Source organism: Phoca vitulina, unplaced genomic scaffold, assembly GCF_004348235.1.
Source record: "Phoca vitulina isolate PV1807 unplaced genomic scaffold, GSC_HSeal_1.0 scaffold16, whole genome shotgun sequence".
Classification (NCBI taxonomy): Eukaryota; Metazoa; Chordata; class Mammalia; order Carnivora; family Phocidae; genus Phoca; species Phoca vitulina.
In genome coordinates this window covers 26,021,789-26,041,740 of record NW_022589719.1, presented here as the reverse complement: position 1 = coordinate 26,041,740, position 19,952 = coordinate 26,021,789, and the positions used below count along the sequence as shown (strand labels likewise).

Sequence of the window (19,952 nt, the reverse complement as noted above, 5' to 3'; positions counted from 1 at the left end):
TTTCTTTCTTTCTTTCTTTCTTTCTTTCTTTCTTTCTTTCTTTCTTTCTTTCTTCTTTCTCTTTCTTTCTTTTCCTTTCTTTCTTTCTTTCTTTCTTTCCTTTCTTTCTTTCTATGTAAGCCCTATGCCCAACATGGAGCTTGAACTCACAACCCCGAGATCGAGTCGCATGCTCTACTGACTGAGTCAGCCAGGCGCCCCAAAAGCACCTGTCACTCTTTCAATCAGGGTCCATTTGTTTACTTGTTTTGTATCTAATATAAGCCCCACGAGAGCTGAGAGCTTCCGTTTTTATTCACTGTGGGATCCCCAGCACCTAGAGAAGAGGCTGACTACATCGAGACCCCCCGGGAGGGCCACCACCTACCCCTTCGTCAGGTGTTTCAGGAGAACCTTCTCTGGGCCAGGCCCTGTGCCAAACTTACTTTCCCCAGCTGAATCTAAGGAACCCACGGGCTAGGCCTCCTCCGCTCCCTGTCACAGGCTAGGGGCCTGTGGCTCAGAGAGAGGAAGTGACTTGTTCCAGGTTGCCCAGCCTGTAGGGACGGCAGTGGGAATTCAGACCCTGCTTGGGCTGCCCTCCCGGTGCACCCCCGAGTGCACCCTTTGGCAGTGATGCGTAGGCAAAAAACGGGGCAGGGAAGCAGCCACCTCGTGACTCAGTGAGCACCGAGTGAAGTGAATCGCCCTCCTTCCCCTTAAGCTTTTTTATTAACTTGTCATGACTCCAAGTTAGCAGTTTACCTTGAGGATGAGTCCTCACCAGAGTAGATAGGACTCTGGGCCACACGCAAAGTTGCCAGGTTGGCAGGAAGTCCTAAGCTCAGGAGCCCCGGCCCCAGGCCCTTCTGTCCTGTGCCCAGCAGCTCGTGCTGCCGCGTGCTGAGCCCTCCCTTGCTTCCTCAGCTGAGAACACCACCAACATCACCCAGGATGAGCAGTACAAGTGGCTGAGCTGTGACGGCCAGGAAGAGATGCTCAACCTGGGCTTCACCATCGGCTCCTTCGTGCTCAGCGCCACCACCCTGCCGCTGGGGATCCTCATGGACCGCTTTGGCCCCCGGCCCACGCGGCTAGTCGGCAGGTGAGGCGGCCGGGCCCGTCCGGGGCTGGAAGGCGGGCTGGCACCGCAGGGCGAGGAGAGGCTCAGAGTGTTCACGGGCAACTCCTCCCCCTGCCCTGGGTCTCCACAGCGCCAGCTTCGCTGCATCCTGCGCCCTCATGGCCCTGGCCTCTCGGGACACCAGAGGTGAGCTGTTTGGCCTCTCGTGCGCCCACAAGAAAAGAATGGGTGGGTGCAGGTGGATCATCTGCCATCCCAGCTCCTCCCTTGGCCTCACAACAGCTCCCCAAATGCCCTCACCCATCCCTCTCCCCTTCCCAGTTCTGTCTCCGTTGATATTCCTGGCGCTGTCCCTGAATGGCTTTGGTGGCATCTGCCTAACGTTCTCTTCACTCACGGTGAGTGTGACAGGCCCCACTTGGCAGCAGGGCACCCAGGAGTGGGGTGGGGGTAGAGGTGAGGGAGGGGGAGAATGGGTGAGGGAGGGGCCCGTGGCTGCAGAGCAAATGCTTGTGTGGGTCTGTAACCCTGTAGGCTGCAGCTAAGGGTGAGTGTGAGGCTGTGCACGTGGGGATGCGACAGTGTGTGAGTGTGGGTGTTGGGCTGTGCGTGTGTCCCGAGCATGTAATGTCTGCCCAGCGCTGTTCTACACACTGGGGCCACGGCTCAAACAGAACTGCCAACTTCCTCACCTTCCTGGAACTTCCGTTTTGGGGGGGGGTGGTTGAACGACCAGGCAACGCCCCCAGACAAGTAAACTCGTAAATGATGTCAGTAGTCGTTAGTTCTGGAAAGAGAATAAAATTGGGTGTCGTGATGGGTGGTGACAGAGAAGGAGCAGCTGGGGTGTGCGTTTGCCACGTTGTGTATTGTGCGGTGCTCTAGATGGGGAAGGGCGTGTGTCCGTGAATGTGAGCGCATGAGGTTAAACCGTGTGAACTGGCCGGCGCTCGACCGTGCTGGACCTACAGAAACAGCTTGTTCCATGACGCGACCTCTTACATACGTGTGTTTGGTGTGCGTGTTGCTCTGAGTGTGTATGTTTATAGATGTGAGTGAGCGCAAGGGTTAAAGGCTTCTGAGTGTGTGGTGGGGGAAGGGTTCCTGGCTGGGCCAGCCTCAGGCTGTTTATCCCTGACCGCCAAACTGGGTGTTTTTGGCTGAATTTCACCTCACCCAGCAGCCGCCTTTAATTCCAGCCTGGGACATTTCACAACTAAGGAAGCGGATCCCTTCCTCCCCGCCCCGCTGCGCAGCCCCTTCTCCACGCTACGCAACTTGGCTCGGGCCCTGAATCCCTTCCCTCCGCGGCGCCCAACCTCGGACCCTGCCCCGGCCTGCCTAGGGGTCTCTGCCCGCAGCCCCGCCGCTCCTCCCCCTGCCCCGCCGCCAGTAATCTCCAGCCAATAACAGGGCCCGGCGCCCGCCCCGCCCCCAGGCCCCGCCCCGCCGCCGCCCCCCGCCCCGGGCCTCTGCCCTAGCCCGCCAGGACGGACCCAGCTGGGACATCAGTGCTGCCCAACCCCTCGGCCCGGGTTAGCCAGGTCGGCCTCGCGCCCTGCCCCCGGCGCGCCTTGCCGGGCGGAGGCAGCGCCCGGGGACCCTGGGGCGGGGGCGCCAAGGGTTCGGCCGCTCTCCGGCCCTGGCCCTGGCCCTGGCACTTTCCCCCCCGCGTCCTTGGCGGCGTGCCTTGCAGATACTGGGTGTCGGGGAAACCTCTACCCCAGTGAGGGTCAGCCTGGTCCCACCCCTTTTTCATAGCCACTTGGAAGGTGGTGGAGGACTCCGTTCTCCGTGTTTACCATCTTCCTTCCCCAAGGTATTTGAGGTCCCCCTTCTTGGCCTGGGTTACCCCCTTTGTAGAGAGGGTTGAAGTTTGGTATGGCATCTAAGGCCCCTCCCAGCTATGGGATCTGTTGACCTGGGGAGGATGGTGGGGCCAGAGGGGGGTGTACACAAAGGGCAGCGTGACTTTGCTTTCTCCTCCCCGGAGGGCCTGGCTCAGGCGGGTGAGCAGAACATATGATCAGTTCTCTACTGGTGGGAATTCTGGGCCTGCTCTGGACGTCAGAGCCGCCTCTTCTGGACACCTGGCCTGCCCCTGCCCCTCCTTTAGCTCCACCCTAACCTCCCTGGCACCTCCCATGACTTGTCCTGGCTCAGCAGACTGGGACCTTTGGCGTCACCAGGAGGGTTAATTCCAGAGCCAGCCATGGTCACAGCCTTGGGGCTTGGGAGAGAGCAACGATCGCCAGAACAGGGGAGAAAGTCAGTAACGAGCTCTGTGAACTTGAGTACATTTCTCTCCCTTGCTGGGCCTCAGTTTTCTCATCTGTCAAATGGGTTGCACTAGATCAGTTTTTCTTAAACACCCATTGCATGGGTTATTAAGAGGCGGCACCCAATAGAAGGGCTCCATTAACAACTAACTTTGGAAACCCCGGGGGGTTAAACAAAATTGACAAATTTTTGTCTTTGAGGGCATGTCTGGGAACCTTTCAGATGCTAAAGTGCATTGGGAGTCTCTAGGAGGCTGTTGGCTAGTTTCCGACCGTGATTTTGCCTTCAGACTTTTCTGCTGCATCTCCCGGAGCTGGTGTTCCTGGAGCTCACTTTGAGGGCGGTGGGGCTGGATGCATCCAGGCTTTACCCCATGGGGCTGGGCAAGGGGCGCCCTGGGTGGCTGTGAGGGTCCCCCGGCTCACTAGGGCTGCTTCCCTCCCTCAGCTGCCCAACATGTTCGGGAGCCTGCGGTCCACGTTCATGGCCCTCATGATCGGCTCCTACGCCTCTTCTGCCATCACGTTCCCGGGAGTCAAGGTATTGGGACTGTTTGGGGGTGGGGGCAGTGAGGTCACTTGGGTTTTCTTTTTGTCTTGACACAAAAACTCGGGGTTGGGTGAGTAGTGGCCGGCGTGTCTGAGGATCCTGTTCCTGCCGGTCAGAGGTCCATCCCCACCACCATGGGGCAAAGCACTGAAGCATCATGGGGAGAGCCTGGACGTTGCTGTGGACCTGCAGGTCTAACCTCCCTGCTTTGCCCCCTTCCCTTTACTGCCGCCCCAGGCCAAGCCTCCATCCTCTCTCCTGGGCTACTTCAAGCCTTCCTAGCTGGTCTCCCTGCCTTTGACCTTCCCCCTCTCTAGTCTGTCATTCACATGATTCTATTTTTTTTCTATTAAGATTTTATTTACTTATTCGAGAGAGAGAAAGGGAGAGACAGAGCACAAGTGGAGGGGGAGGGGCAAAGGGAGAGGAAGAAGCAGACTCCCCCCTGAGCAGGGAGCCGGAGCAGGCGAGATCCCAGGACCCAGGGATCACGACCTGAGTGGAAGGCAGACGTCTGCCCAACCAACCGAACCACCTAGGCAGCCCCTCACATGACTTCTAGAATGCTCTTAGTTGGAGGCCTGGCTCACTGACAAAATCAAGTCCAACCCCTTCAGGAATGCATTCAATGCCCTTGACCTCTCTGGCCTCACCCAGCCTTTCCAGCCACGTCTCCTTCTCCTGCCTTGGAGAGACTGTTTGCCTTGGGTCCAGGGTCATGAACGTAGTCCATACCGGGTTGGAGCCTGGACAGATCCGCCCGGTGGAACTAGAACCAGAAGGCCTGAATTCTAGCCTGGGGGCAAGCTTGGGGCCTCATTTCTTCCTCTGATATCAAAGGACATCAAGGCGTGATTTCACCCGGGCCATCGCATACCCTTCAGATTCCGCCTGGGGCAGTCACGTTTGTTAGTTTAGAAGGCACTTGCTAGGCATCCGAAGGAGTTTGAGAGTGCATTGGTGGGGGTGGCCATCAACTGTTCAGGTAGTACCAGGCATGGAGGGTGGCAGGTTCTCCGTTTTCTTTGAAGCGCTATCCCGTCTGCAGGGAAGAAAGAGCACCCAGGCCCCAGGCTGAGGAGGAACAGAAATGCTCCCAGGCTGCACGGGAGCTCTGAGCCAGAGCCCGAGGGGATGGCAGATGTCAGTCATCCCAAGCAGGGAGGACAAGGGGAGGGACACCATCTCTGTGTACCTGGCTTCCCCGTTGGCACCGAATTCCAATCAGTTCAGAACCTACTTGTCCTGGGGTGGGGAGGCCTTGGGCAGAGCCCTTGCATGTGCGTGCATACACACACACAGTTGTCCTGCGCACCTGGGAACACCTGTGCAAGGAGAGATAAGGCTTCTCAGTTTGGGTTTGTCTTTCCCTCGGGGAATGTGCCGGGAAGGGGCAAGATAAACACAGTTAGGCCCGGGAAACCTAGAACATTAATTTTTCTCTTTTGTACATAAAATGAAATGGCATTTTTGTGTGAAAGCCAACATGCGCATGGACTCATAGGCAGATTTGTGCGTCTTTTTTAGATAGTAATTGAGATTTCAAAGACCTTTTGTGCTTGTGGCCAGCAACTTCAGCTCTCTGTAGGAACTGTTTCAGACCTCGTTAGGGGGCTGGGGTTACAAAGGAAGAGGGTGGTGGGTCTTCTGGGTCTGACTCTTCACTTCTGCCTCAGCTTCCTCATCTGCAAATTAGGCACAAGGAACGGGGTAAAAGAAACCTTGTCTCGGGCCAGTGGGGCCTGGGCTTGGCCTTGGGCTGGAAGAGGTGGGGCCAGGTGGCCACCCCCATGGGCCTGCCCCCTCCTTCCACAGCTGATCTACGACGCCGGCGTGTCCTTCGTGGTCATCATGTTCACCTGGTCGGGCCTGGCCTGTCTCATCTTTCTGAACTGTGCCCTCAACTGGCCCGGCGAAGCCTTTCCGGCTCCTGAGGAAGTCAACTACACGTGAGTGGCTGTGTCAGGAGGGGAGCTCCCCCCCTGTGGAGGGAGAGATGGGGGGGCGGCGGCGGTGGTCGTGCAGTGCACACAATCAGCTTTGGTGTCAGAAACCTGCATTTGCAGATGGCCTCTGTTTTCTCATCTGTACAATGGGCTTGATCCTCCCCACCCACAAGTGTGTGAATAGACGTGGCACCTAACAGGTGGTCAGAACAGGGTGACTGGTACTGGTAATATCCTTTCTGAGTTTGGAGGGTGGGATCAGAGTAGGACGGATCCCAGCAAGGGTGCTGTGTGCCATATGGTCCCAGGAGGGGGATACAAAGACTCAAATGCCCCACCCTTTATGGGGCAAGCTAAATGCCACCTTTTCCCCACGCCCTATCAGTTCAGTGGGGGTGGGGTGATGCTCCACAAGGAAGCACATAGGGTGCCGGTCAAAAGCTGATGTTTTTCCAGTGTCTTCTACAGGCGAGGAGCTGTGCGTAGCTCTCATACCATTCTCAACAGCCCTATGGTGTGGCTTCTGTTATTAACTCCATTAATAACAAAGGCTCAGGGAACAAAGTGACTTTCCTAAGGTAGTACCACCGAAGGGGGTTGAGGTAAAGCTTGGAACCAGGCTCTCTGACTCTAGAGTCTGAATTCTTAATGCTGCCTCCATGGCACAGCCCAGGTTGCCTCATGACTCACCCACCCTTCACTTATTGGGTGCCAAGCTGGCCCCTGGCCTGGGCTCTGAGTGACAGACACAGTGGGCACATCGGTCAGCGCTAGGTCCCGGGGTGCTCGGCACCCCTGGGACCGACCAGGACAGACCTGGAGAGGCAGGCTGTTGAGGGCAGGGTCTGCATGGCTGGTCCCCACATGCCCTGGCCTGGCTGCCGGCAGGAAGAAGATCAAGCTCAGAGGGTTGGCCCTAGATCACAAGGTGACAGGTGACCGCTTCTACACCCATGTGACCGTCGTGGGCCAGCGTCTGAGCCAGAAGGCCCCCAGCCTGGAGGAGGGGGCTGACGTCTTCATCTCATCCCAGGATGTTCGTGGCGCCTCAGAAAGCCCTCCTGAGAGTGAGTTGTCTGGTCAGGGAGGGTGGGCCCTCAGGCTCAGTGAGTACTCATCCTAAGCGCTCATTCTCTTCCCTTGTGTTCTCTCCACACCCCATGATGTAGGTGGGTCATGCTCCCCATTTACAGAATGGGGAGAAATCAGAGCTCAGAGAATTCTGGAAGTTCAGACTCAGGGGTACTCTGCTGGATTCCTGGGTGAAGGAGGGAGGGAGGAGCTTCCAGAAGGGGGCAGGCTCTGCAGGCCTGTGGGTCAGTCGGGGCAACCCTCTGAACCGCTAGCTTCAGACCCTGACTGCGTGAGCCCGCGGCCAGGACCGGCACTCCAACGCCTGGCCGGCTGGCTGGCTCCCCCTGCTGGCTGGACGAGGAGCTGCAGCCTCCTGCCTGGGCCACTTCGCAAGGTATCAATCAGCTCCCAGATTAGGGGAAGGTACACCCGCCTTGGAGTCAAGAGATGGGGGTTTGAGTCTGGCGCCCCCGTTGCAGACCATGTGACCTGGGCAGATCCTGTAACCCTGCTCTGGCTTTCCTTATCTCTTAAACTAGCAGCAATAACACCCACTGAACAGGGAAGTTAATCGTGAGGATTAAATGGTCCACGGATGTGGAAGCTCTGTTCCGGGCACAGGGGTGTGCAGGTGTGAGGGTGTTACCCGTGCTGCTGGCCTCTCATGGCAGAGTGAGGCCGGGCAACCTGCCGCTTCCAGCCCCGTGAGCTTGAGCAAGTCATTGAGCTCTGGGCCTCAGTTTCCTCAGCTGTAGAATGGGCTAAAGACAGGGTTTTGTACGCTTTGAGTAATGGGATGGTATGTGTCAAGTGTGCGGCACACAGTGCTTAATACACAGTAGCTAGAGTTATTATTACCACACCAGCGTGGACATCCAGAGGTCACCTGAAAATGTTCTGCTGCAATCGTTATAAAACTGGGCAAGAACCTGGAGGCCGGTGAGTCTGAACAGTCCTTTTTGAAGAAACCAGTCCCTCCAGAGTCACGTAGTGAGTGTCAGAGCCCCCTCTGGAACTGCATCCGCTGGGACAATCAGAGGGAAATGGAAGATCGGGAGGCTCAGGGGCGCCCTCTGCTGTCTCCCCAGAGTCCATCCCCTTCCGCCAGAGCCTCTGCTCCCCCATTTTCCTGTGGAGCCTCCTCACCATGGGCATGACCCAGTTGCGGGTCATCTTCTACATGGCCGCCATGAACAAGATGCTGGAGTACCTCGTGACTGGGGGCCAGGAGCATGGTGAGGTGCTGCTGAGCCCACTGGGGGCCGGGGGCACGGGAGGGTCACTCTGCTGAGCTCCTCTCACTCTGGCTTCTCTCCCCACCCCCCCATCAGAGACGGACATCCTGAGAAAAAGGGCGGCAGAGACAGGTAGGGGGATGAGGCCCTGGCCCACACCCGTCCCACCACTGCCTGCTCCAGAGGGAGCCTGGGCCCACCCTCGGAGCTCTGGGCGTTCGGGGCATCGAAGAATCTGGGGTCCCGGGGGAGGCTCTTCTGGCACCCCCTGTCCTGCCCCGGAAGTGGGCTGCTGGCATCTGTCATGCCGTCTCCTGACTCCGCTTCTCTTCCCGTCCTTCCCAGTGGGGTTCTACTCCTCCATCTTTGGGGCCATGCAACTCCTGTGCCTCCTCACCTGCCCGCTCATCGGCTACATCATGGACTGGCGGATCAAGGACTGTGTGGATGCCCCCAGTGAGGGCACTGCCCTCGGAGACGCCAGGTGACCGGCACAGGGGTGGCCACAGCTTGTCACTTTCTCTGCGCTTTCACAGCCAGCATCTCATTTCATTCTGCCCAGAGCCCTGGGAGAGCAGGAGCCTCTCCCCATTTTACAGAGGAGGAAACTGAGGGGGGGCACAGCTTGGTCGATGATAAGTGTAGCCCACCTCAGGTGCTGACTGCACGAGGTACCTTGCATTGTCCTGTTGAGTCCTGCAGCAGCTCTCTGAGGGAGGTGCGGTGTCCTCATTTCACAGATGAGGACGCTGAGACACAGAAAGGTTAAGTAACTTACCCAAGATCACACAGCTTTTATTTATTTTTATTTTATTTTAAAGATTTTATTTATTGGAGCGCCTGGGTGGCCCAGTTGGTTAAGCGTCTGACTCTTGGTTTTGGCTCAGGTTGTGATCTCAGGGTGCTGGGATCAAGCCCCGGGCCTCCCTGCTCAGTGGGGAGTCTGCTTCTCCCTCCCCCTCTGCTCTTCCCCCCACTTGTGTGCCCGTGTGTGTGCACTCTCTCAAATAAATAAATAACATATTTTTTTTAAGGATTTTATTTATTTACTTGAGAGAGAGAGAGGGCCCAAGCAGAGGGAGGGACAGAGAGAGAGAATCTCAAGCAGATTCAAGTATGGAGCCCAACACGGGGCTCAATCCCAGGACCCAAAGATGGTGACCTGAGCTGAAACCAAGAGTCCGCCGTTGAACCGACTGAACCACCTAGGCGCCCCGATCACACAGCTTTTAGTAGCAGGTTGTAGAAGCTATCTTATAAAGGGTATGTATATATGTATATATATATATATATATATATACCCTAAAGCCTTCTTTTTTTTTTTTTTAAAGATTTTTATTTATTTATTGAGAGAGATTGTGATAGAGAGCATGAGAGGGGGAGAGTCAGAGGGAGAAGCAGACTCCCCGCTGAGCAGGGAGCCCGATGTGGGACTCGATCCCGGGACTCCAGGATCATGACCTGAGCCAAAGGCAGTCGCTTAAACAACTGAGCCACCCAGGCGCCCCTACCCTAAAGCCTTCTTTAAGCAGCTAACATTTATTGTCTCATATAGTTTCTGAGCCAGGAATCTGGGAATGACTTAGCTGGGTGGTTCTGGCTCAGTGTCTGTCTGAGTCTGTTTGAGCTGGTATAATAAAACACCACCACACATTGGGTAGCTTAAAAACAATAGAAAGCTAGTTCTCACGGTTCTAGAAGCTGGAAGTCTCAGATCAGGGAGCCACTGGTTGAGTGAGGGCCCTCTTCTGGGTGGCAGACTTCTCCCTGTGTCCTCACATGGCCTAAGGAATAGAGAACTCTGTGGGGCCTCCTTTCTAAGGACACTAATCCCATGAGGAGGGCTCTGCCCTCGTGACCTAATCACCCTGCAGAGCCCCACCTCCTAATACCATCATGTTGGGCTTTAGGATTTTCAGCATATGAATTTCGGGGGGACACAGCCATTCGGACCATAGCAGGGTCTCATGAGGCTACATTCTGGCTGTCGGCCAAGACTACAGATATCTGGGGGTGTTGACCAGGGTGGGGGAATCCATTACTGAGCTCCCTCACATGGCTGTTGGCAGAAGAGGCAGCTCCTCCCTGCCTGGGTCCCTCCATAGGGCTGCTCACCACCGGGCAGCTGGCTTCCCCCAGAGCCAGGGGTCCAAGGGAGGGAGACCAAGATGGAAGCCTCTGTGTCCTTCACAGTGAAATCTCACGAGTGACGTCCCATCGCTTCCGTAGTATTCTGTCGGTCACACAGAGTGACCGGTCCGGTGTGGGAGGGGATGACACAGGGTATGGCTAGTAGGAGGTGGGGCTCACTGAGGCCCATCTTGTTGGCTGGAGACCACCCTTGGGTCTTGAACTGGGGTTTTCTGACTGCGTGTGTTCTTTCTGTGTTTGTCCTGAGAGGATAGGAGGGAAGGCATCTTAAGGAACAATCCAGTGGCTTCCCTCCCCAGCATTGGTGCCCCAGCCTTGGCGCCCAGCCTCCTGAAGGCAGGGCCGTCTGTCTAGGATAGATGGGCAGCCTGCCCTCATCCCAGCCTACTGACCTCTCTCCTGGGGCAGCCTTCAGAGCCCTTGATTGTGCCAGAGCGGGGCTTGCTGGACAGTCAGGGGCCAAGCTGCTGTCCCCAGAGCAGCATCTACTTTTGTCCAGGCTCATGGGCAGAGACGCTTTTGTAGGGGCTTCCAGTGGGAGGTGGTGTGAGAGCTCCCGGTTCTCCACCTTCCTTCCCATCCTTGAGCCTCAGACTTCAGTGTGCGTGAGACATACCTGGGCTGTTTGTCAAAATGCAGATTCCTGGGCCACACTCCTGAGATTCTGGGGGTGGGAGCCTGGAATCTGCATTTTAAAGAAAGGCCCCAGGTGATACTGGGGTCATAGGTGGGGGAGCCACATTTCGAGAAACACAGGGCTGGAGAAACGGCCTGCTCCCTTTGCTGCCCCACGGCAAAGGCACAGTAGAAGAGGGGAGGCCAGCCCGAGAACCAGGGAGCTGCTGGGGAGGTGGAGGCAGCGGCCAGTAACACCCTGTTCTCCTCAGGGATGGGGTTGCCACCAAGTCTGCCAGACCCCGCTACCGCAAGATCCAGAAGCTCACCAATGCCATCAACGCCTTCACCCTGACCAACTTTCTGCTGGTGGGGTTCGGCATCACCTGCCTCATCGACAGCTTACACCTCCAGGTACCCACTTCCATCCTCCCCGCCTCCCTGCCTCCCAGGACCCCTCCAGAGGGACATTTCACCCAGCGCCTGCCTTCCAGGAAGCACGGTTCTCATCCTCTGGGCCTGTTTTCCGGGGACTGGTTTGTCAGGGGCTCAGTGTCCCTCTTCACCTTGCCCATCCTTCCTCCTGCCTCCACACCTGCTCTTCACCTCTTCCCTCTCTTTGGTTTCAGTTTGCGACCTTCGTCCTGCACACCATGGTTCGAGGTTTCTACCACTCAGCATGTGGCAGCCTCTATGCGGCAGTGTGAGTCGTCAGCCCGCGCTGAACTGCCTGCCTTCCCGAGCTTTCCCTCCATGACCAGAGAATCCCGGAGCAGAGTTGAAAGGGCTCCGGACACCCCTTCACGCCCTCCCTGCGCTCCGCTGCCCCCCCGGAGTGCTGACTGACATCTCAGAGTCAGCAGGGAGCTGGGAGGCTGTCTGGGGGGGCCGCCCTCTCGGAGCTTCCCTGGTGGTGGGGCCCCCGCCTCTATCAAAGGCAGCCTGCCCCGCCACCAGCCGCCTCCAGCACCAGGAGATCCTGCCTTAGAGGAAGCCGAAATTCTTGGTTTGATGACACTTTGGTCCTACGTCTGCTCTCCTCTTAACCGCCAGCCGGCAGCCCTGTGTCCTTCACCCGCTCCAGCCAGAGCCTCGGAGTCACCCTTGATTCTGCCCTTCCTCACACTCCACGTCCAGTCCCCAGCAGTCCCGCCAGCTCCCCGTCCACAGACCCCAAATGCAACCCTCTCCTCCTCCCCACCGCCACCCCCCTGCCCTGGCCGAGTGCAGCAGCTCCCGGCGGGCTCCCCGTGCCTGCCCTCGCCTCCCTTGGTCTATTTTTAACACAGGGGCTGGAGACACCTGTTGGGACATAAGTCTTTTCCTGTCACTCCGTGGCTTCCTGCTACGCTCTCAGAAAAAGCCAGAGGCTTTGTTATGGCTGAACAGGCCCCCCCCCCCCCCATTGACAGGTTCCCCTCCAACCACTTCGGGACGCTGACGGGCCTGCAGTCCCTCATCAGTGCTGTGTTCGCCCTGCTCCAGCAGCCGCTTTTCATGGCCATGGTGGGACCCTTGAAAGGAGAGCCCTTCTGGGTGAGAACTGGGGGTGGCACGTGGGGAGCAGGACCCCCTTTCCAGGGGTTCTGAGGAGTTGGGGTTGGGAGGGGTGGCTCGTATCTGACAGAATCCCTGACTCCTATCTCCGACTGAAGGTCTCTAATCAGGGGCTTCCCAAGCTGGCTACCCATCACAACCCCTCACAGAGTGAAAAATAGATTCCCCAGCCTGCCGACTCAGCGCCTCTTGCTCTGGGCCCGGGAGTGTCTCTGGAAGAAGCTCCAGGTGCCTGGTGAAGTGGCCCAGTTCTGATGCCGTCTGGTTTCACCCAGGGCACGGATGCTCTTAGCACCTCTGGAAAGGGGTTCCTCCAAACCCTCTCAGCTCAAACACCCTCAAGACGGGGCAGCAGCCTTTGGTATGGTTAGAAGGGCTTTTCCTTCCACCGACCACACGTCTGCCTCCCCAAAGCTGGTCCTCTCTCCGCCCTCTGGGGCCACCTGTCCTGTAACCCTTCTCCCAGCAGAGCGATCAAGAAAGGACAGTCATGGTTTACGGGGTGCTCACGAGGTGCTGAGGTCATCTTTGCCCTGACGAGGCACTTAGAGTCAAGGCGATTTGCCTAAGTCGCACAGCGAGTCATGCAGAGCGGGATGTGAGCTGAGGCCACGCCCGAGTGAGGGCCACTGTCCTGGGCCTTCCGTCCCCCGGCTGCATGCCTGGGCTCCTTTCACCATCTGCCAACCTCTTCTCACCAACCTCAATGGGATCAATGGGATCCCGTCATCAACGTCCCCAGCCCAGAAGCTTCCATTTCAGAAGGTGCCCTGGATTGGGCACCAGCCCAGACTCCCCCAGTATCTCCCCAGAGAGCCGTGTGGGCACTGGCCTTAGCCAGGGTTCAGACCACGCTCTGATACTTCACGAGGCTGTTGAACATTAGATGAGATATTGGTGAAACGGTGATTGAACACAGTACATGCTAGCTGTATTTCTCATTCTGGCCCAGGACCTGGAATGAAAATGGCTGCCTCCTCCTCTCTGGAAGCTGAGGAGGGTCCTTGAGGGTGATGAGGGGAAACCGGTACCTACTTGACTCTTGTCTCTCTCTCCTTGCCCTCAAGGTGAATCTGGGCCTCCTGCTCTTCTCACTCCTGGGCTTCCTGCTACCTTCCTACCTCTTCTACTACCGTGCCCGACTCCAGAGGGAGTATGCCACCTACTGGGAGGGCCCAAAGAAGGTGCTTGGCGGCTCTGAGGTGACCACGTAGACGTCTTAAGGCCAAGGGACCTGGATGACAGGCAGCCAAGGCCTGAGCAACCAAAGGGAATGCCTCATGTGGCTTTTCTACCTGTAACATACACACAGAGCTGGGCCATGGATTTATAAATACCAAGAGAAGTTCTATTTTTGTAGGGACTTGCTAAAAGGGAGAAAAAAAAAAACACCTAAAAAAAAATTTCCCCAAAGCAATGCTCCATTGACTGAAGACAGCCCCTGCGCTAGAAGGATTGGGCCCTCTTTCTTCTCAGATTGGCGGATACCAGGGTGTGGGGCTGCCCTTTCTCTAGGCCTGCATCCTAGGGGCCTGCCTGCTGGTGCCCCCTGGGGGCTTGTGGGATCAACAGGCAAACAGGCTACCCCTAGGGTTCCAGCTAGGCAATGCCCAGAGCCCACGTATGTGTATATGCTCACGTGTGCATGTGTGTGCGTGTGTAGGTGTGTGTATGAAACAACCTTCCCCTCAGAGGAAAGGGGCCTGAGGTGCTCGCTGTGTCTCGGATGGGGTGTTGGGGGGTAAGCCCCTTCCAGGGGCTGGAGGGCGGGTTCCCTCCCTGGTACTGCTTTTGGCAGGTCTTAGAGAAAAATAAAAAGGGAAGTGAGAGACCGGCTGGCGTGTGCCTGTATCTTTGTTGGGGGGTAGGGGGGAGTGTTTTCCCACACCCCCATCTCTCTTCCTCACCCAGGCTCGCCTGGGCATTAAGTAGGACACCTGAAGTGTCAGCCTGTCCACCTCTGGCTGTCTGGCTCATCTTCCGGTTCTTAACCGTGCCCTGCCCTTGGTGTCCGGAGGGAGTCCACATCCTCCCTCTGCTCCTACCCCCCACTTCCCATGGTTTGAGGTGCATCCAGGAAGTCGCCTTTCTCTGTACAGGGGATCAGGGCAGGATGCTTTAGAAATAATGCTGAGGGATGGTGGAGGGTTGTTGAAATGTACACTTTTTTATAGTCTCCTGTTTTATCTTAAAACCTCATGCAAATTTGGAGCTTCACTTTATACTATATTTATACTTATTTTTAACATCTAAGTGAGGCTTTAAAATTACATAGGTAAAGACACCATCTTTGAGAACAAGGGGCCCTCCAAGAAGATAGATCTTATTTTTCCCAGGCCTACACTTCGTGTCCCTGGGACATAAGCCTTAGAGGCTAGAGTAAGTCACAGAATGGAGGGATGGGGCCCAGAGGGCTACTGACATTTGTTGGGGATCTGCCTGTGCTTCACAAGTATCTCATTTCATCCTAACCACGGCCCAAGAGGTTGGTATGTTCACAATGTTTTGTAGGTTGAGGAAAGCCCAGGCAGGTTAAGGCACAAGACCAGCTGGTAGGTGGTAGAGCTGAGCTCAGCTCTGACTGCTGAGTCCCGACCACAGGGCTACCAGGACAGTCAGCAGAAAGGAGGTCCCAAGCTTCTCAGGCTAGCTCAGCTGTCCTCTCAGGGCTGAGAGACCTCAAGGGCCCTAGTCACAACCCCCCTCCCCAGGGAAAAAAAACCCAACTTTGCAGAACCCACAAATGTTAGTGCTGAAGACAGTATTACAGATAAAACTGCCCCTTTGTCTTAAACTCTCTTTAGAAGGTAATGAAACAGACTGATCCACCCATTTCATGGATGAGAAAACATGTCCAGAGGGGTCTGGAGGCTTGACAAAGTCACATAGCAGACTCCCAGCTGCTCTGAGCCCAGACTCCTAGCTTTCAACACAGTTCCCTTTTTGCAAAATACCAAACCAGAATTGGACAGCACCCACTAAGGAGTTGGGTGGGTTCCCGGAGGGCCTGCCTGGGTCTCACCGTGCTCGCCGTCCCGGACCTTGATCTTCCGAGTAATCTGGTGGGGAGTTTGATGACGAGCGACAGGGAGTTTGATCACGAGCGACGGATCCCACCGGGCCGGGTTGGGTTAGGGTTAGGGTTAGGGTTAGGGTTAGGGTTAGCAGAGGAAGCAAGGCGGGTGCGCCGGGTGCTGGGTGTGCCCAGCAGGCGGCGCTGCGGGGCTGCGTCTGGGATGGGGTGGGGGTGGGGAGAGGGGGACGGAGAACCAAAAGGGAACCCCCCCCCCCGCCACACACGCACACCCCTCCACGCACACAGCCTCTCCGCTGGCCGGTCCTCCCTGGGCCTCGACCCCCGGACTCCTACCCTGGCTTGCGCTGCCCTCTTTGGACCGCTTACGCCTTCACGACCCCCACCCTTTCAAGCGTTATCTGCACCCCCACCGACCCTCGGACGGAGGGAGGGGCTGGACGCCGGCCCCTGCCCAGCTGGGGCTTCGGACGGGGTGGGAGTTGCCGCCAGAAATCTCGGCCTCCCCAGGGAGGGGTGGAGAGCTTGGGGAGGGGGCTGGGCAGGGGCGGAAGCGAGCTAGAGCCGTGTTTGTCGCGGCGCTGCCTAGTGGAACAGATGGCTGGGGAGGGGAGAGGGTACGTGGCGGGGGGGTTGGGGGAGAGGAGGGGTGCGGGGGCCGGAGGATGAGGAACGAGGAATTTCGACGCCCCGAGTCTCCCAGGAGAAATCCCCCTCCCCATCTCTTCCCTGCAAGAGTGGGGGCCAGCGCCGGCCTTTCTCCCGGAGAGCCTAGCCTCTGGCCTGCCGCGGTCCCCGCTGCGCAGCCGGCCGGCCCAGGGCGCGCCCCTCGCCCCTGGGCCGTCCCCCTGCGCGGGCCTGGCCGGCTGGGTCCGGGCCGCCGCGAGCCGCCCGGGGCGCTAGGGTTAATGGGGCCGCACCCCGAGGGGCGAGGGGGCGGCGGGAAGCCGGCTCCCGAGCTGGGAGCGAGTTCAGGGATCGTAAATAGCTGAGGGAAAACGTGTTAATTGGAACTTTATGCAGATGAGCTGGGACCGGGGGCCGGGGGGTGGAGGGAGGGAGAAGGTCACGCGGGTGCGGGACCCGAGCCCAGTTCCGAGGGCAGGGGAGGAGGGCTCTGGCCCGGGAGGGGTAGGTGAGTGTCCTGACGTCTGGGCGTTGGCCTCCGGGGAGGGCCGCGGGTCCCTGCAGGCTAGTCTTCCTCCCTGACCACCCCCGCCGCCCCAGAAACCGAGACGACTCTTCCAGCGTGTCCGCATCCCGCGTCCAGAAGTCCAGGGTCTCAAATCGCCGCGAGGGTGGGGGACACCTTGCAAGCATCTGTTTCCGCTAGTGGCTGCTTACCTCGGGTCTCACTTCTGCTGTGTCCCCGCCCCCTTCGGTCTCTGCGTCCTCCCTCTCTGCCTCCTCCCTCCTTTATTCCCCATCCCCGGCATCACCCTCTCGGCGCTGGAGTGTCGTCTGTTACTTTCACCAAGTGTGCCTGTGGTGGGGGTGGGGGTGAATTCAACTTTTCTCCCTTTGCTTTCCCCAGTCTGCCCCCCCTTCCCTGACCACCCCACCTTTGGGATGTTTCTCAGCCTTTAGAGTGCTTGGTAACCAACCCCCTCTTGTCTAAAATGAGTTCCAGGGTCCCTCCGTGATCTGATTCAGCAGGGCTGAGGGGCTCAGGAATCTGCATTTTAGCAACTTCCCACCTAAATCAGATGTAAAAGACCCCCGTTCTTAAAAACCACTGGCAGGGAATTGGTGGGCAGGAAAGACTGGGCAAGCCTCCTTCGACAGCACCCCCCCCCCCTTCCCCCTGCCAACGCTGCCTCCATGCTCCTGACCTCACCTCTGCTCAGAATGGCCATCCCGGCTTCTGGCGTGATTGGCCCAGGTGTGGAGAAGGTGCCAGGAAGGAGGGAAGGAAGGAGAAAGGGAGAAAAGGAAAGAAATGAGCCTGCACCTAGCTCTTCCCTCTCTGAGTAGGGTCTTCCCCTTCCTGGCAGCTGCTTGCTTCCCTCCCCTTCACCTCAGCTGGACCATCTTCTCTTACTCCACCAGCCTGGCCTCAGCTTCTCACTTCCTTTTCCCCTCTTCAGCTGAAGTTTCTAGAAAGGCCAAAGGATCTTAGGGGGGAATGGCAGAGCTGACCAAAGCCCCCACCTCCAAAAGAAAAGGGCAAGAGGCACCCCTGGGATTGGAAGGAAGAGGGGGAGGGAAGCTGGACTTGAGGGAAGATAATAATAACAGCAAATGTGTAGGTCACCTTTCCACGGGGTTATTGTACTTACTCCCCACAGCAAGTCGATTTAAGCGGGTGCTATTGTCCCCAGGTCACAAATGGAAAAAACACAACAGACATTCAGAGAGGTTAAGTAACTTGCTGAAGGTCACACAGTAAGTGGAAGAATAACTAGGTCATTCACCTTCCACTTTCCCCAAATCATTTCTCCAGAGGCCACTGGTAGCTGTCCCAGGCCTGTCCTCCCTGCCCTACCCCCAGGGGCAATGGGGATGGGGAAGGGCACGGCGTATAGAAATGAAAGGAGATGCTCAGGTTTCGGAACATCTGACAGGTCTGGCTGGAAGCATTAAAAATTCATGTAGAAACCTGACCCCAGCCGGACCTTGGGTCTGCCACCTGGACTGTCCCTGGCCTGTGGCCTCTCAGAGCCTGGTGGGCGAATTTCCCTTCAGCAGTGGCCTGGAAGCCCCAAGTCTTTGTAGCTCAGAGGAGAGGGGTTCTCTTAGGGATTAGGGGTCTGAAGTCAGGTGCCAGCAGTTCCAAAAGCAGGGCTGAGAGCCCTCCCCGCTACTCTGAGTGTAAGAACCTTAGAGGCTTAAGGGCTTATAAACCCCATCATCTGGCGTCCTCCTGTTCCGCTCCCCAGGCGGGTGGATGGATGCTCACGCTCAGCTTACGTTGACTGGAGCCTGGCTGTGAGTCCCAAGGTGGCCAGTGGGGGGCAGCCATCTGCCTGGAGGTAGCCTGAGCCTGAGCCTTTACCGCGGCTTTGAAGGACAGTCAAAGAACCCCCACTGATAATGTCAGAGAGGTGCAGACTGGGCCTCCGGGAAGGGGTCTGGAGTCTGTCATCTGAGGAGAAGGGGAGAGGCTTCCTAGTTCGGGGGAGATCGAGGAACTTTAGGGAGAGTTCAAAGTAGGTTTGTGGGTTGCAAGCGCATGATAACTGACGGCCAGCATGATGGAATCATTCTAGCTGGAGTGAAGATTTGGGGTGAGGCCATGAGAGGAAAGTCTAGAAAGGCAGTTGGTAACCGACTCTGAAGGATCTTTGATGGTCTGCTATGGCATTTCATCTTTAACCTGTAGGCAGTAAGGAGGCATTGTAGGTTTCTGAGGGACAGAAAAACACAATGCAAATTTTGGTCGGCTGAATCTGGCCACCATGGGCAGTGGGTGGGAGGGAGAGAGACTGAAGGTAGGAAAACCAGAGCTGGGTACTGCTATTTTCTTCTCTATTCTAGGCATGAGGTAATGAGGAGATGGAGCAGGGAGGTGGTAGGGGGAATGGAAAGGGAGGGATGGGTCGGGCCATGAGGGGACTGGGTAACTGGGCAGATTAGAGAGAGGAGTTAAGCACAGCACGCCTGGGGGGCTGGCAGACAATTCAGGTCGTGGGTCCACTCACAGAACGAGGCAGGTGAATGAGCTTTGTTTTGTTCAGGGGTGGGGACTCTCGGACAAATCCCTTCCCCTCTCTGGGCCTCAGTTTCCCCATCAGAGCACTGGTGGTTGGACGGGATGGCCTTGAAAGCCTCTCCTGTTTCAGGGTGTGAGGCTCAAGGCTATAAATCTGAATTGTCCGGAGTCGCTGGGGGGGGGGGGGCGGTTCGTGAGATCTCTGGAGGTGGTCTCTGTGCAGGGTCCTGCGTGCATGCATTTGGGGTGCATCTGCCTGTTTGTGGGGCCCGTGGGTGTCAGCTTGCCTGCACGTGCTCCACTGCTCCGCATTGTGCGAGTGTGTGTGAGAGAGCGTGTGAGCGTGGGTGTGCACGTGATGGGCGTCCGTGGGTCTGTCTGGGCTGATGGTGGTGGAGGTGGGGGTGGTGGAAAGAGGCATTGCTGTGGGCTTCTTCCTGAGGCTCACACACTCCTCTTGCTTTCACTGTTCTGAAATAGCATCTGGACCGAAGGCCCATGAATATTTCACAACGATAATTCTGTGACCTGGACAGCCTGCTTCTGATTTCCCAGCATCCTCCCTCCCCCTGCCCAGTCCCCAGCAGCTCCTCCTCCATCAGAGCTCTTGCCCCCCATCCCGCTCGCTAGCCTCCCCAAAGCCAGCCTGACACAGGATCCCTGTGAGGCCCCAGACCCAGAGCTCCCCAGGTTCCTGATTCAGGCTCTTTTCACTGTTCCCCCACCCACCCCACAGTCTTATCCAAGGTCCACCTGCCTCAGGCCTTCATTGTCGACTCCTTCCCGTTTCTGCCTC

General features: G+C 57.3%; 1 protein-coding gene across 1 annotated transcript in view; it reads left to right on the top strand.

The window, feature by feature from the left end:
- SLC43A1 (solute carrier family 43 member 1) overlaps nt 1–14,281 on the top strand; it is a 22,606-nt gene extending 8,325 nt beyond the window's left edge. Inside the window, exons 3-15 of the mRNA XM_032414487.1 lie at nt 907–1,084; nt 1,194–1,249; nt 1,385–1,461; nt 3,791–3,883; nt 5,708–5,841; nt 6,727–6,905; nt 8,001–8,147; nt 8,244–8,279; nt 8,493–8,631; nt 11,186–11,327; nt 11,543–11,616; nt 12,326–12,449; nt 13,538–14,281. Of these exons, the coding sequence (XP_032270378.1) occupies nt 907–1,084; nt 1,194–1,249; nt 1,385–1,461; nt 3,791–3,883; nt 5,708–5,841; nt 6,727–6,905; nt 8,001–8,147; nt 8,244–8,279; nt 8,493–8,631; nt 11,186–11,327; nt 11,543–11,616; nt 12,326–12,449; nt 13,538–13,684 (1,526 nt within the window). The 3' untranslated portion in view covers nt 13,685–14,281. The remainder of the gene's footprint in view (nt 1–906; nt 1,085–1,193; nt 1,250–1,384; nt 1,462–3,790; nt 3,884–5,707; nt 5,842–6,726; nt 6,906–8,000; nt 8,148–8,243; nt 8,280–8,492; nt 8,632–11,185; nt 11,328–11,542; nt 11,617–12,325; nt 12,450–13,537) is intronic.
- The last annotated feature ends 5,671 nt before the right edge of the window (nt 14,282–19,952 follow it).